Genomic DNA, 14,721 nt, shown 5'->3' on the forward strand with positions numbered 1-14,721 from the left:
TGTGTCTAGGTGGGCGCCTGAAAAGTGCTGGACTTAGGGAGCCCCTCTATCTGCCATTCTACACACTATCTTTGCTGGAGTCTTGACGGGTTTCTCCGGAGTTCGGTCCCCTGCCCTCCAGCTGTTACCATGACAACTCCAAAGCTGTGACGTCAGAAACGCGATAGGAACTCGCAGTTGCTCCCAACAACGGAAATGGGATGGTCCCAAGCTTTCCTGCTTCTGTGCTGAACTCCTTCCCAGATTCGTGCAAATCTCCCCTAAAGTCCTGCCGCCCCCACCACTTCACTTCAAGCGACCCGCACCACGAAAACGTAGACGGAAGTGAAGCGCTCGAAGAACCGGTTTGGCGGCCTCTGTCTTTTAAATGGCGCCGACGACCCTGGGTAGCCCGCCCCCTCCCTCCAGGACGGCTACCATTGGCTCTCCCTAGCGGCTTCGCTCTCCTATTGGTCAGTGGGCTAATGCCAACGTCAGATTGGCCCTTAAGTTTTTTTTCGGTTTCCGGTGTTCCAGCAATGGCGGCTCTGGACTCGCTGTCGCTCTTCACCGGCCTTGGCCTGAGCGAGCATAAGGCCCGGGAGACGCTCAAGAACACGGCTCTGAGTGCGCAGCTGCGCGAGGCGGCGACCCAGGTGGGAGTCCCTCTGCCCTTGACCCTGCCTGCCGACTGTGCTTCAAGGCCGGACCAGGTCCCGATCCCCATCCTCACCCCGACCCCGACCTACCAACCTTGTCTAACTCATGTTTTTCTTACTGGGTGTGGGCCTTCTCTTCTGACCCCTTGAACCCCAGGCGCAGCAGACTCTGGGCTCCACTATCGACAAAGCTACCGGGACCTTGCTATATGGTTTGGCATCCCGACTCAGGGATCCCCGGCGTCTTTCTTTCCTTGTGAGCTACATAGCCAATAAGAAGATCCACACCGAGCTCCAGCTGAGCGGTGAGACCCTTGCCTGCCCTGCTACTTCCATCTCCAACTCCTCCCTTCAGCCAATACCCCAGTCTGCCCTTTCTGCCAAGTCCCCCAGTGGCCTTTTTCTATGCTCCTTCTGCGTTCCTCTCTAAACCTTCGCCCTGACAATGAGGGGTGGAGAGGGTTCCCCGTGGTGAAACTGACTGAGGAACTGTGTGGGTCTAAAGGAGAGCTTCTATCAGAGCACGATTTTTTCCTGTGGTCTCAGAGCATCTCTTAACAAGTCTTAACCTCGGAGGAGGCCGAATTGTGATTATTGGGATTTCATGGGGCTAGGTAGGGCCCTGTCTAACCACTTCTTGGAGCTGAGATGCCACTTATTGGTTCTCCTTTCTCAGCCGCCCTTGAGTATGTGCGAAGTCATCCCCTGGACCCCATCAACACCGAGGACTTTGAGCAGGAATGTGGTGTGGGTGTCATGGTGACCCCAGAGCAGATTGAAGAGGCTGTGAGTCTTTCCTTAGGCATTGGGTACCTCCTTAGTACTGACCCTGGAAAGGAGTGGCTCAGCTTCTCCACCCAGGAAGAGACAGGGTGAGAGTGTGGGACCCTTAGAGCATTTCTGAAGGACACTTTTCTGAACGGCATGGTTTGGCTTTCTGCAGGTGGAGGCTGCCATAAATCGTCACCGGCCCCAGCTCCTGGAGGAGCGTTATCGTTTCAACATGGGATTGCTGATGGGTGAGCAGGGCCTGGGGCAGTGGACTATGTTGTTCTCTCTGGTCATACCTTCTTTTTTGGGCATAAATGAGAGAGAGGAGAGGGAGGAAAAGAGCATTTTAAAAGTGGTCCGGTTGGGCCCAGGCGCTGGTTCTTGAGGTCAGCTAGGACTTTTTCTTGTGAAAGAGAGTAGGAAGTGTCCTTCTTGGCCTTTCTGCAGCTCCTTGTGTCCATGTTTCTAGGAGAGGCTCGAGCTATGCTCAAGTGGGCAGATGGCAAAATGATCAAGCACGAAGTGGACATGCAGGTGAGCAACTCCTTGAGCTGAAGCAGGCAAAGACCCTGCCATGGATAGTGCCTAGGGTCCACTGGAAAGATACATGGGGGTGGGAGGGGAAGAGACACTGTCCCTGCTGTGGTGGATCATAGAGCCCAGTGTGGAAGAGCACCACCCTGGTGGGCAGTAAAAGAGTTGGGCCTCTGGATCGTGCCTGTTTTCCAGTGAGTTGCGTTCCTCTGAACCTTAATTTCCTCATCTTATAAACAGAGGTGATATGGCCCTCGTCTCAGATAACGGGTGAGAATCACAAGAGGCTGATGGCTGAGGTAGTTTGTTGTCTTGATGCTGAGCCCACAGTTCCTCTCTGTAAATGGCAGTTTTTGTTACCTGTTTTGTCACCAGATTTTGGACTCTCAGGGGGAAAGAGCATTTGGGGCCAGCAGAACCATGTGAGGAGGAGAAGTGGGATGGGCTAGGTAGGTTCTTCAAGGCAATATTGGTAGGCAGGTCAGAAAGCCTTTGGGTAGGTGGGCGGGGTCAATCAGAGGCTCCTTGAAGCAGAACACTCTTGTTTCAGCCCAAACCCCGGTTTCTGTGCAGGTTCTTCACCTTCTGGGTCCCAAGACAGAGACTGATCTGGAGAAGAAACCCAAGGTGGGGTTTCCTGGGTATGGTCCTGGCTCCCTGAGGATGAGGTGGGGTGGGGTGAGACTTCCGGCTGGGGAAGGGAGCATGTGGCCCCAGTGATCCTGAGACCCTGACCCAACTTCTGGGCTTCTCTCAGTTGTCAAAAGCTCGGCCAGAAGAGAAAGACCGGAGGACAGCAAAGGACATGATGGAGAATGGTGAGAGGCTTGAGGTCCCTGACACATTCAGCTCTCTGACTTCTAGGCTTTCTACATGATGGGTTCTTGTAGCCCAGTCTCCTCAGGCCATTAACTTCCTCATCATCCTACCTTCCACTGCCAGATTGGAATTCCTGGTGTTTCCTTTGTTCTCATTACCCAGAGACTAGCATGAGGAAACAGAGAAGTCTGGCTCTGTACCTCTTGTCTCCGGGGTTGGAGAAAGAAGAACCTGTCTGGTTTTCCTCTGGTTGCAGGATTTGGGGAGTACTGAGAAGTACCTCCCTGAGCTGCACGAGGTAGCTGTATTCAGAGGATCAGAGGATAAGTTTTCTTTGGTCTGTTATTCACAGGTGAGGCTGCTGACCAGGCCCTCTCTCTGATGGAGCAGCTCCGAGGGGAGGCACTTAAGTTCCACAAACCTGGTGAGCAGGCAGGTCAAAATCCTGGGGAGGGTAAGATCTTGATAGTAACTCTCACAGCCAGTGTAGGGAGCCTTGGGCTGCAGCGCAGTCCTCAGGCTTGTTCTGGCCCTGGCAGGTGAGAACTATAAGACCCCAGGCTATGTAACCACTCCACACACCATGGACTTACTGAAGCAGCACCTGGAGATCACTGGAGGACAGGTGTGTGGAAGTACTGTTGGGCAAGTTAGTCCTGTCACTCGCCAGGGGGCCTGGGCTGCCTTCATGCTGCTCCATCTAACCCATCACCTGGCCTTCCTAGGAAGGGGCATCTGTCCCTTGAGGGCAGTCTCAGTTCTGGCTTAATTCTGGCTTAAATGTCCTATTTCCCTCATCTCAGGTTCGGACCCGGTTCCCGCCGGAACCCAATGGAATCCTGCACATAGGACATGCCAAAGCTATCAACTTCAACTTTGGCTATGCCAAGGTGAGTATGTGGGGGTCTGGCAGACCACTTGCTGCTCCCAAGACTTGATACCGGAAAGATGTCCCTTGCCTTTCCTGCTGCTGCTATAATGTGCCCAGAGCGGACAGAGACCGTGGAGGGGAATCATGTATGTGATAAAAGGCCAGGAATCCATGGGGCGCCTGGGTGGCTCAGTGGGTTAAAGCCTCTGCCTTCGGCTCGGGTCATGATCCCAGGGTCCTGGGATCGAGCCCCACATCGGGATCTCTGCTCAGCGGGAAGCCTGCTTCTTCCTCTCTCTCTGCCTGCCTCTCTGCCTACTTGTGGTCTCTATCTGTCAAATAAATAAATAAAATCTTAAAAAAAAAAAAAAAAAGGCCAGGAATCCATTGGGTTCATTGGGAAAAAGCTGTAGTTGAGGCAGTGAGTTCAACTTTGGTGAACTGCCCAGTGCAACTCCTCAGGCTTAGAAAGAGGGTGTCTGGAGTTGGTATAAGATGCTTTGTTTAAGGCATTTAGATACGGGAAGATGAGTGAAACTCCTGAAGGTGTTTTCAATTCTGACATGGGAGAGCTCTGAGAATGTCCAAGTTTAATGAGTTGGACTCTGGAAGCTGATGATGTGAGAGCTCACAGATTCTATAACTCCTAGGCCAACAATGGGATCTGTTTTCTACGCTTTGATGACACCAACCCTGAGAAGGAGGAAGCAAAGTTCTTCACTGCCATCTACGACATGGTCGCCTGGCTGGGTATGGGCTGGGCAAGGGCTGGGAAGAAAGAACTGGTGGTCAGCGGGCCTCTCTGTGGGCTATGGCTTGCATTGGGTGTCCCTGGCTCGTTGCTCATACCAAGTCTTTTTCTGCCCCAGGTTACAGTCCTTACAAGGTTACATATGCCTCTGATTACTTTGACCAGCTGTATGCCTGGGCCGTGGAGCTCATCCATAGGTGAGGCCGGGGCTGTCACATAGAACTAGGCAGGCTGCCCAGGACATAGCCATCTTGGGCGCTCATACCTCTTCCCCCATAGGGGCCAGGCCTATGTGTGCCACCAGCGAGGAGAGGAGCTCAAAGGCCATAACTCATTGCCCTCACCCTGGAGAGACCGTCCTATAGAGGAGTCACTGCTGCTCTTTGAGGTGGTGTTCTAGAGGGGCAAGCTGGGTCTGGGTGGGTGCTGAGGAGGAGGTGCCCCTGTGCTGAGAGGCAGTCTGAGCCCTTGGTCCTGTCAGGCAATGCGCAAGGGCAAGTTTGCGGAGGGTGAGGCCACATTGCGGATGAAGCTGGTGATGGAGGATGGCAAGATGGACCCTGTGGCCTATCGAGTCAAGTATACACCACACCATCGCACGGGGGACACCTGGTGGGTGTGAACATGGGATGGGGCTGTGGGATTGTAGAGTGGGGTTGGGGGGCCATGGGTAGGGCAGAGTGGGGCTGGATGGTGGGGCCCATTGCCTATGCCCTGCAGGTGCATCTATCCCACCTATGACTACACACACTGCCTCTGTGACTCCATCGAGCACATCACCCACTCACTCTGCACCAAGGAATTCCAGGCCCGGTGAGGGAGCTGGGCCTATGGGGTGGTGAGGGCCAGTGGGATTCCAGCAGCCCTTCCTGTGGTCTCTCTCTGGTCTGACGTGGCCAGACCTGACTCTACTCTCCCACCCCAGACGCTCTTCCTACTTCTGGCTGTGCAATGCTTTGGATGTCTATTGCCCTGTTCAGTGGGAGTATGGCCGTCTCAACCTTCACTATGCTGTTGTGTCCAAGAGGAAAATTCTGCAGCTTGTGGCAGCTGGTGCTGTGCGGTAGGATGATTGTTTATCTCACTGAAGGTTGGAAGTAACTAGTGGCATATACTGCCAATATCTCACCACCTCCTTGCCTGCAGGGACTGGGATGACCCACGGCTCTTCACACTCACAGCCTTACGACGGCGGGGCTTTCCGCCTGAGGCCATCAACAACTTTTGTGCTCGGGTATAGCCCAGTGGGCTGGGTGGGCAGGTGGGGGCTGAGCAGTGCAGTTTGTGGTTGTGGCTGTGAGTGATGCTGATCTTCCTGCTAGGTGGGGGTGACAGTGGCACAGACCACGATGGAACCCCATCTGCTAGAGGCCTGTGTGCGTGATGTGCTAAATGACACAGCCCCACGGGCCATGGCTGTGCTGGAGCCATTACAGGTCGTCATCACCAACTTTCCTGCTACCAAGGTAGGTGTGCCTCTCTGTGTATGTGTTGGGGGAGGGGGGCACCTGGGTCTGGACATGGGGGTCCCAGTGCCTGGTGTGACTCACACCCGTCTCCTGCTATAGTCCTTAGACATCCAGGTTCCCAACTTTCCAGCTGATGAGACCAAGGGCTTCCATCAGGTTCCCTTTGGACCCATGGTCTTCATTGAAAGGACTGACTTCAAAGAAGTAAGTAGGGGGTGTGAAAGGTCCTGTTTGCTGTTGAGCCCAGTCCTGAGATCCCTTCATCTCCTTTTGTCAGTCCACCTACTTCCTACTTCAGATGAACCAGCCCCTGCCAGACATAGGGGTAGAGGGAGAAGCCTCTTGTACCTTTTTGACCTTTGCAGTCTCCTGTGTCCACACTACTTCCTACCTCTAGGAGCCAGACCCTGGCTATAAGCGCCTGGCATGGGGCCAGCCTGTGGGTCTAAGACATACAGGCTATGTCATCGAGCTGCAGAATGTTGTCAAGGTGAGAGCAGTCAGTGCCTGCTGTGGGGAGGATCTGGGTGCATGCAGACTCCAGTTCTAGTAGTGGTCCCTGGGTCTAATTGTAGGCTTCTCGACTTCCAGGGCCCCAGTGGCTGTGTAGAGAGCCTGGAGGTGACCTGTAGACGGGCAGATACTGGAGAAAAGCCCAAGGCCTTTATTCACTGGGTGTCCCAACCTCTGACTTGTGAGATTCGCCTTTATGAGAGACTGTGAGTGAACAGAGCTTGGGTGTGGGCAGATACAAGATGGGCACAAGATGGGCCTTGCCTGCTATGGCTACCTAGCTGGGGTCTTGACCTTCCTTCTGGCTACAGATTTCAGCACAAGAACCCTGAGGATCCTGCTGAGGTGCCTGGTGGATTCTTAAGTGACCTGAACCCGGTAGGCTCATGGGGTATAAGGTGAGGGTGGTGCGTCTCTCTGGCTGGACGGCCCCTGAGTTTCCTGCCCACAGGCATCGCTACAAGTGGTGGAGTCAGCGTTAGTGGACTGCTCTGTGGCCTTGGCAAAGCCCTTTGACAAATTCCAGTTTGAGCGGCTTGGCTACTTCTCTGTGGATCCCGACAGCGGCCAGGGACAGGTACACGAGTTTACCTGCCTGCCCTTTGTACAACAGTGACAATGGTGGCTACCATTTACTGTGCCAAGTGCTCTGCCAACATTCACTTAGTTAATCCTTACCCCTTGAGATGGGGTTCATGTTTTACTGATGAGGAAACAGGTTCAGAGGTCCAGGCACAAAATTTTGTATGGCCCCTGCCTTTCTTACTCCTCAAGGGTGTAGGGGTCAGGCATAGCGGTTGTTATAATCTTTATAAAATGGAGGCCTAAAGTCATCCAGTCCTCTACCCCAAGTAATAGTTATTGAGAACCCAAATGTCCTGACCCTCAGCTCCCCTGGGAGGAGGTAAGGGTAGGGTCTGGTGAGGTCTGGGCTTTCTAGCCTGGTTCTGGCTTGGTTGTCATTCTTCCCCCTCTGCCATCCAGCTTGTCTTCAACCGGACTGTCACACTGAAGGAGGACCCAGGAAAGGTGTGAGCTGTAAGGAAGCCCCGTGGACCTACCTCATGCTTCTGAAGGCCAAGGGTACCCAGACTCCATGTCAATAAAGAACAGCTAAATCCCCTGGAGTCTGTGTGTTGTCTGTCTGCACTTCCAGCTCCTGAGGACCTCAGAGACTTGCTGAGGGTAGGGAGGAGGTGCACTGCACATACCTTTGAAACCACTGATACACTTCTTAGTGCTCTAGGGCGGGGATCTGGGCCTGATTTGAAATCCTGTGCACCTGGCATGAGGGGCTAGCAGGCTCTGGGTGCTGTCCCACTGTTTGCAAACTTGTGCCAGAGGGATCTGAAGGGTTTGTGTCTGCCTGTGTGCCCAGGCAGATGAAAACACCTGGTTCTCAGTCCAATCATTTAGCAAATAATTATTGAGTGCCATCTATGTGGCAGGCAAAATGAGAAGAGGAAGACTTGTGAGGTGGCCTTCTAAGTTGACGGACTAGTTGGGCAGACAGAGGGTGACCAGGCACTGTGCAAGAGAGGTCTCCCTGGGGCCTGTACAAGGCTGGAGGAAGTTCCTGACCAATCCTGTGCCTCAAAGTACTCTCAGGAGGTGACTCCTTAGGGAACCCCTAGGGACCAAGGAGTTGTTTGCCAGACAGGAGGAACAAGTGCAAAGGCCCTGAGGCCCTTGTTTAAAAAAGTCTATAATCGACTGGTTGCCCTCAGGGGCAGTGTGGGCTACTAGTGAGGCCCACGTGTGCCTGCAGCTTTAACACCCTCCACATTTTCCCTGTATACAAACACCAGGCTACCAGAGGCCCGCTTTAAGGTGGACTGGGTTGCTGAAGGCTGGATTAGGAAGGCGGCGGATTGAGGAGGGGGTTCCTAACTGTTAAGGACTCCTGCACGAAAGTGACTCTGGGCTTCCCAGGTGGGACGATGGCACGGGGGCGCAGAGCCTAGGTCAAGAGGCTGCGGGGGCTACCTTAAGCAAGAGACAGGGCCCCGCCCCACGTGGGGCTGCGCGATTGAAGGAGGCCCAGACAGGCTGCAGAAGGTGGGTCCAGAGAGCAAGCTTGAGACCCAAACCGCCCAGGCTCCTACTCCAGGCCGGTCTGCGGCCCTGGCCCCGCCCAGCATGGAGGGGCGTCCGAGGGCGGGCCGCTCCGCCCTACACTCCTCGCTCTACTCGCCGTTTCTGCAACCGGAGGCCCGGCCTGGCCTCTCGCCTCAGCACAAGCGTTCCCTTTAAGTCTGGCCAGGAGGCAGTCTCAACTCTCGCGGGATTCGATGCTTCGGTTATCGCGAGAGGGGCATTCGGCACCCATTGGCTGTAAGGGTTGAATGTAAGATGGCGCCCAGGGAGCTGTGAGGGGAAAATCCTGTCGGTCTTGGAGCGGCGACGGCGGAACCGGGGCCCCGAGCGGTGCGGCGGGGCCGGCGGGTAGAGCGGCGGCGGCGGCGGTGGCGGCGACGACGACGTCGCCGGGTGAGGGCTGCAGCTGGGGCAGAGATGTGGCGAACCTGTGGGCCTGAGACAGCGGGCCCACCCCACACAACGGCGGGCGGGGGCGGGCGGGCGGGCCGCTGCCGCTGGGCCCAGGAGACCTCGGGGCGGCTCCGGAGAGGAGAATGTCCCTGGGCTCGCGCGCCCCCGCCCCTTGTGGAGTGGGAAGAGGCAGGTCGGGGACTCGGGTGGGTGCGGCGCGCGAACGCGCACTGGTTCTCGCGCGCGGCCGGGCCTGTTTATACGCGGGCGCGCGCGCGCTGTGCGGCTCTCCTGGCGCGCGTGGCCGCCGACGTGCGCGTTCCCGGTTTGGGTATCTCCTCTCCTGGTGCTGCGGCCCTTGGGCAAGAGCGGGTGTCGGTGGCGCGCGCCCGCCCGCGACCCCCGCTTTCGGGGCGCGCGCCCTGCTGTTGGGTGGCGACGCTGCCGCCGCGAGGACGCGCAGGACACCTCTGCTGCGTGGAGCGGCGGCGAGCTGGCGGGAGGCTCGCAGTGTGAGGAAGGTTGTGGGTTGGGCCCTTCCTGCTCTGGTGACGTCCCCGGACCGCCGTGGCCTAGGCCTGGGGAGAAACCGACCGGCTTTACCGTCTGACTTAGGATCCGCTCTTCCGCGAGGCGGGCGAGATTGTTTGATCTTCTCGAAGAATGCAGTGACTTGAGGCTAATGTGCGGGGAGGGTGCTGCCCTGTTTCTGAAACTGAGCTATGTAGGTCTGTGAGGGCAGCGAGCCCCCTCGAGTTTCCTCACCTTGTTCTTGTGCTTTGTGCTGGAGAGGGAAGGTTAATCCTGGAAGGCTCTTCAGCGGTACCTGCTTTCTTGTCATTGCAAAGTAATTCTTCCATAAGCGCAGTTCCTACCTCTGTGCGCTCCGGAAGGGGATCCTCTTCTGTGGTCGTGAAATTACCCGAGCTTTAAAACTCCACTTCATATCCTTAAATGCAGCCTTTTCTTCTGTGTGGGTGGGAGGGGCTTGCTTGTATTCTGTTAGACTAAGGAAGGCCCGCTATCTCTCAGCCAAAAAGTTGACCAGAACAAAATTAAACAACCTGAGAAACCTGTGCTCTGCCTTCTTTTATAATTACAAAATTCCCCAACAGAAATTTCTAAAATCTGTTCATCTACCACTGCAGAAGTCACTTTTGATGTAGAATTTCAATCGTTTTCGGCTTTTTTGTTGTTGATATGGTACTAGGGGAGTTCTAGGTTTGTCCTAGAGAAATAACGCACTTCTTTTTTCTAAGACAAGACATCTGACTGTTTTACAGTCTTGCTTAATTAAGTTGAAAGAAAAAGAAGCTAAGAGGAAGTAAAATTAGCTACCAAACTTAATAATGATGGGGGTAATTCTTTTAACATACTGTATTTTAAGAACAAAGTTAAAATTTAAAAAGAGGCTGAGGATGGAAAGGACTTCTTTGTTCTATCTTCTTCAGAATGTTACAAGTCTTAAGAACTCAGGACAAGCAGCAGAAATACATGCAACATGGTGACTGGTGAGTTAAAATCATTCATATGCTGAAAATATGTGTGCAGTCTTTTTCCTAGTAGTATTGAAACATTACAAATCCTGCCAATTACTCTGGGTGCTGTCTGACAGAAACTACTAAGTGCTGGGAAATTGAAGATGTAGGAGAACTGCATCTTTGAATCCAGCCACAGTTTGCTGCTTGAACACTTTTCTTCCCTTGAAATGTAAGTCAATGCAACTTTCAGGTTTTAGCATGAGGGTGCACAGCTTTTCTAAGGACCTTAAATGGTGCAAAGAAAAGTAGTAAAGTTTGAGGTAGACTTAAAATTTTGATATACCTTGGGACGCCTGGGTGGCTCAGTTGGTTGAGCCGCTGCCTTCGGCTCAGGTCATGATCCCAGCGTCCTGGGATCGAGTCCCGCATCGGGCTCCTTGTTCTGTGGGGAGCCTGCTTCTCCCTCTGCCTCTGCCTGCCACTCTGTCTGCCTGTGCTCGCTCTCGCTCTCTCTGACAAATAAATAAATTAAAAAAAAAAAAAAAAAAAGAATAAGCATCTGGTTGATTCAGTTGAGTCAGCTAAAAAAACTAATAAAAAAAATTTTGATATACCTTTTAGGCCTGCCTGTTCCAGGATATCTTTGTTTTTAACTATTAAGTTTGAGGTCTGCCGTTTAAATTGGTGTTTGTAGATAATAGTTTTGTAAGCTCATTAACTTAGATTTATCTATTAGAGGATCTCCTACTTTCAGCCCTCTGTGATGAATAGTTTGTGTACCTTTTCATAAACCTTTGCTTTACACATCCCCTTTCCAGCTTATGTTGTTGCCATTTCAAATAGATCAAAGAGGGGTTTAGATTTCTTAAAATTTTTAATTGCTCCCAAAAGGTAACCAAAGTCAGGGGCTCTAGGTATGACTGTCTTGCATTATGACAGCTTCAGAATCAGGAATCTTTTCCTTAAAGTTTGCATGCTGTCTTTTAAACAGTTGTGGTTTGAACTCTATGTGTCATGCTTCTTGCTTGTCTACTTTTGAAATGGCCATTCTTTGTCTGTAATGGTCTTTTATTTCTCCATCTCAGAATGAGGTGTTATATGAGCACCTATTCTTTTCTGTTACTTTGTACTTAGTTGCCCTGCATTTTGTTCCAGATGTTTTAAGTGCTCTCCAGGATTGTGATTTCTGATTGTGGCTGCATGAACAAGGGATAGATTAACCTCTTGCTTTGCTGAAAAGGGGGAAAGAATGAACCTTTGGTGTCACACTTGAGGCTAGAGCAAAATTTTAGGTAGAGCTGGTTGGCTGTGTCAGAAAGCTTTTTTTTTTTTTTTTTTAAATACCTGTAAATTCAGGTGATCTGTATAAAATTTAATGAAAAATTATAAAATGAACCACTGGTTTACAACCTCTTCAAGAAGTAGAACAGTGCCAGCACCCCTGCACCCTTCAGGGGTCTATTCCTAGTCATAGCTTCTCAACTGCTGGAGATAATTATCATTCTTACTTCTGTGACAATCATGTTCTTTTTCTTTTTACTTTTATCACCTTCATATTTCTCAGCAACATAGTTTTGTTTGCTTTTGAGTTTTATGTACATGGAATCATACTGTATTTTATGTCTTCCTTCTTTAAACATTGCTAAATTCATCCCCATTGTGTGTGACTGTAGTTCATTCATTCCAGTTTCTTTATAGCATTCAACTATATGACTGTACCATAATTTACTCATCCCTTCTGTTATTGCTAGACATCTAGATTCCTTCCAGTTTGGGGTTGTTACTAACAATACTACCTTTTTTTTTTTTTTTTTAAGATTTTATTTATTTATTTGACAGAGAGAAATCACAAGTAGGCAGAGAGGCAGGCAGAGAGAGAGGAGGAAGCAGGCTCCCTGCTGAGCAGAGAGCCCGATGCGGGACTCGATCCCAGGACTCCGAGATCACGACCCGAGCCGAAGGCAGCCGCTTAAGCCACTGAGCCACCCAGGCGCCCCTAACAATACTACTTTGAACATTCTTGTATAATTACCTTTCTGTGTATGTGTGTGATACACACCTGGGGATAGAATTCAGCTTTACTAGTTGATACAGATGGTTGTGCCAGTTTACAGTCCATCAGTCTTTGGTGGGAATGTGAATTTAAGTTCCTGGTTGAAAGTGTGTTGTCCAAAAATAGAAACATGGCAAAAATGCCCCTAAATCAGGCATTCCTCTGGTAAAGGTGTGGGGCAGATAAATGACCCAGTGGGATAATACTTATCCCAAACCATGTATAGGTTTAGTATCCTTAAGAATAGAAGTGTATCTCCCAATTTGCTTCTTTGAAATGATTCTTTATGTTAATTAGGACAGATGTGACTGCAGCTCCTTAAAATAGAAGTTGATTTCTTTTTTAATGTGAATGTGTTCTTCAAACGGACTTAAACAGAGCTGTAAGGAGCCATCTACACACAGTAGATGTGAACTGTGAGAGGGGCCCAATACCATGACTGGGTAAACAAGAAGGGGCAGGGCTCTGAGGCAGCTCAGAGTTTCTTCTCTTAGTCCATTTTATATTCAAGACCTGCTTTGTGGAACTGCATGGGAAACTGGGAAGAGGTATCAGAAATTTGAGGAGATCCAAGATAGGATGATTCTGGTGAGTATTTAAGTCTTCCTTTAGTACCTAAATAGAAAAAAGAAAGAAATTGGCAAAGAGATCTATGAAAATGTAATAGATTATTCCGTTAGAATAACCTTTGTCCATCATACCTTCTTGTGTTCTAGTTATAAAATAATAAAAGTAATGATAACTTCATACATTGAGGGCCTAAATCTGTCAGACACTGTGCTAAGCTCTAGTAGAAGATACTGGGGAAATACTAGTGATTGATAGGTGTGTATATAAGTGAAAATTTTCTAGGTCTGTTGGTGTGGGGTTTTCTGTTTATTGTTTTGCAAAGCAGCTATGCTTAAGAGTATTCAGAAGCAAATGATTGTTTACAGACTGCCCTATCCCAATGAGCCCCAAAGTGTTTTCCTCACTCTTTGCTTTTTGACTCCCAGAAATTGGGAGTATTCAACTATCCCTCCAGCTTCATGTTTTTCTGAAGTATTTTAATTAATCATTTAATTTACTGTTGCTCACCAAGTCTTTGACCTGGAGCTAATTAAGAATCTTGCTTCTTTGGGGGGTTGTAGAGAGTTTTTCCATTTCTCCATTACCAGGGCTCACCCTAGTGCAGCCTTGTGAGTAGCATCTTGAAGAAGTTAACAGTCGTCATTATTATGCAAGCTCTGGTGCTTGATGATTTTGTCTTTAATAAGAGTTTTAGGTTTTGAGGGAAAAATCATGCCATGATCAGCCAGAATTGTTTGTGTGTTACTGTGGTGTAATCGGTGTGTAAAAAGATTAATTTTTAATTATCTTTTTGATTTAATAGAAATTGTGGAAAATATAGGAGAGTATTAAACAGGAAGAAATTTAAGTCCTCTGAATCTACCACCAAGGCAGAACTACTGTTAGCAGGTTTTTTTGCGTTTTTTTTCTTTAGGTATATAAACAATATTGGGATATATAAATACAATTGTATTAGTTCCCTTTTCACACATAATTTATTTCTTTGTTAAATTTATTTTTTTTTATTTTTTATTTTTTTTAAAGATTTTATTTATTTATTTGACAGACAGAGATCACAAGTAGGCAGAGAGGCAGGCAGAGAGAGAGGAGGAAGCAGGCTCCCCGCAGAGCAGAGAGCCCGATGCGGGACTCGATCCCAGGACCCTGAGATCATGACCTGAGCTGAAGGCAGCGGCTTAACCCACTGAGCCACCCAGGCGCCCTCTTTGTTAAATTTAAATAAGCTATTGAGAGGACAAGGAATCTTCCAGATATTAACATCTTTTTTTTTTTGACTACTGTGTTAGTAGATCTGTAGAACACTCAGTAAATGCTTAGGAGTGGACTTTCTTTATATGAATTTGGTATATGATAACAGTGGCATTTCAAGTCATTGAACAAAGGAATTTCAGTAATTCAGTAAACGATACAGGGACAAGTCTTTTGTTCGTTGGAAAAAATAAAATTAGACTTTTACCTCACATTTTACAAAATAAATTTTAAATTAATCAAAGCATTGTATTAAAAAATTACACTGTTAAGTTAAAAAATTGTAGGTGAATAATGACCTGATTTTATGGTAGAGAGGGCTTTTTCTGATCACAAAAACAAAGGAAGAAACCGTGGTCACCACTATTGAGAATTTGCTTAATATTTCTCTGTTTTTTTTTTTTTACTCACTGACTAGTCTAAAATATTTGAATACATTTCTGAAACCTTCCCTTCGCCCACCCCCTTCTGAGCAGCACTTTTGTGTCAGGTCAAATGCTGACTTAGTGTGCT

At 49.6% G+C, this 14,721-nt stretch overlaps 2 protein-coding genes across 6 annotated transcripts in view; both read left to right on the forward strand.

Annotated features, from left to right (window-relative positions):
- The first annotated feature begins 478 nt into the window (after window positions 1-478).
- On the forward strand, window positions 479-7,493 carry QARS1 (glutaminyl-tRNA synthetase 1). Its single transcript, XM_047694322.1, has 24 exons — window positions 479-635; window positions 796-943; window positions 1,315-1,424; window positions 1,582-1,657; window positions 1,879-1,943; window positions 2,517-2,570; window positions 2,701-2,761; window positions 3,115-3,186; window positions 3,302-3,387; window positions 3,566-3,652; window positions 4,284-4,383; window positions 4,503-4,581; window positions 4,664-4,772; window positions 4,866-4,996; window positions 5,105-5,197; window positions 5,310-5,447; window positions 5,531-5,618; window positions 5,707-5,850; window positions 5,953-6,057; window positions 6,251-6,343; window positions 6,445-6,572; window positions 6,678-6,744; window positions 6,818-6,943; window positions 7,351-7,493. The coding sequence occupies exons 1-24, from the start codon at window positions 519-521 to the stop codon at window positions 7,399-7,401; spliced, it is 2,328 nt and encodes a 775-aa protein (XP_047550278.1). The 5' UTR covers window positions 479-518; the 3' UTR covers window positions 7,402-7,493.
- A 1,194-nt stretch (window positions 7,494-8,687) lies between these two features.
- The window catches only part of QRICH1 (glutamine rich 1), a 49,246-nt gene continuing 43,212 nt past the window's right edge, over window positions 8,688-14,721 (forward strand). The window contains exons 1-3 of one of the 5 annotated variants that reach the window (XM_047694365.1): window positions 8,689-8,856; window positions 10,308-10,367; window positions 10,472-10,566. The gene's annotated coding sequence lies outside the window, so the exon portion shown is untranslated. Of the gene's footprint in view, window positions 8,857-9,429; window positions 9,581-10,307; window positions 10,368-10,471; window positions 10,567-14,721 lie in introns of those variants that run through there. The other 4 variants (XM_047694358.1, XM_047694362.1, XM_047694368.1 and 1 more) reach the window with 4 other exon arrangements.

This window comes from Lutra lutra, chromosome 1 (genome assembly GCF_902655055.1).
Source record: "Lutra lutra chromosome 1, mLutLut1.2, whole genome shotgun sequence".
Classification (NCBI taxonomy): domain Eukaryota; kingdom Metazoa; phylum Chordata; class Mammalia; order Carnivora; family Mustelidae; genus Lutra; species Lutra lutra.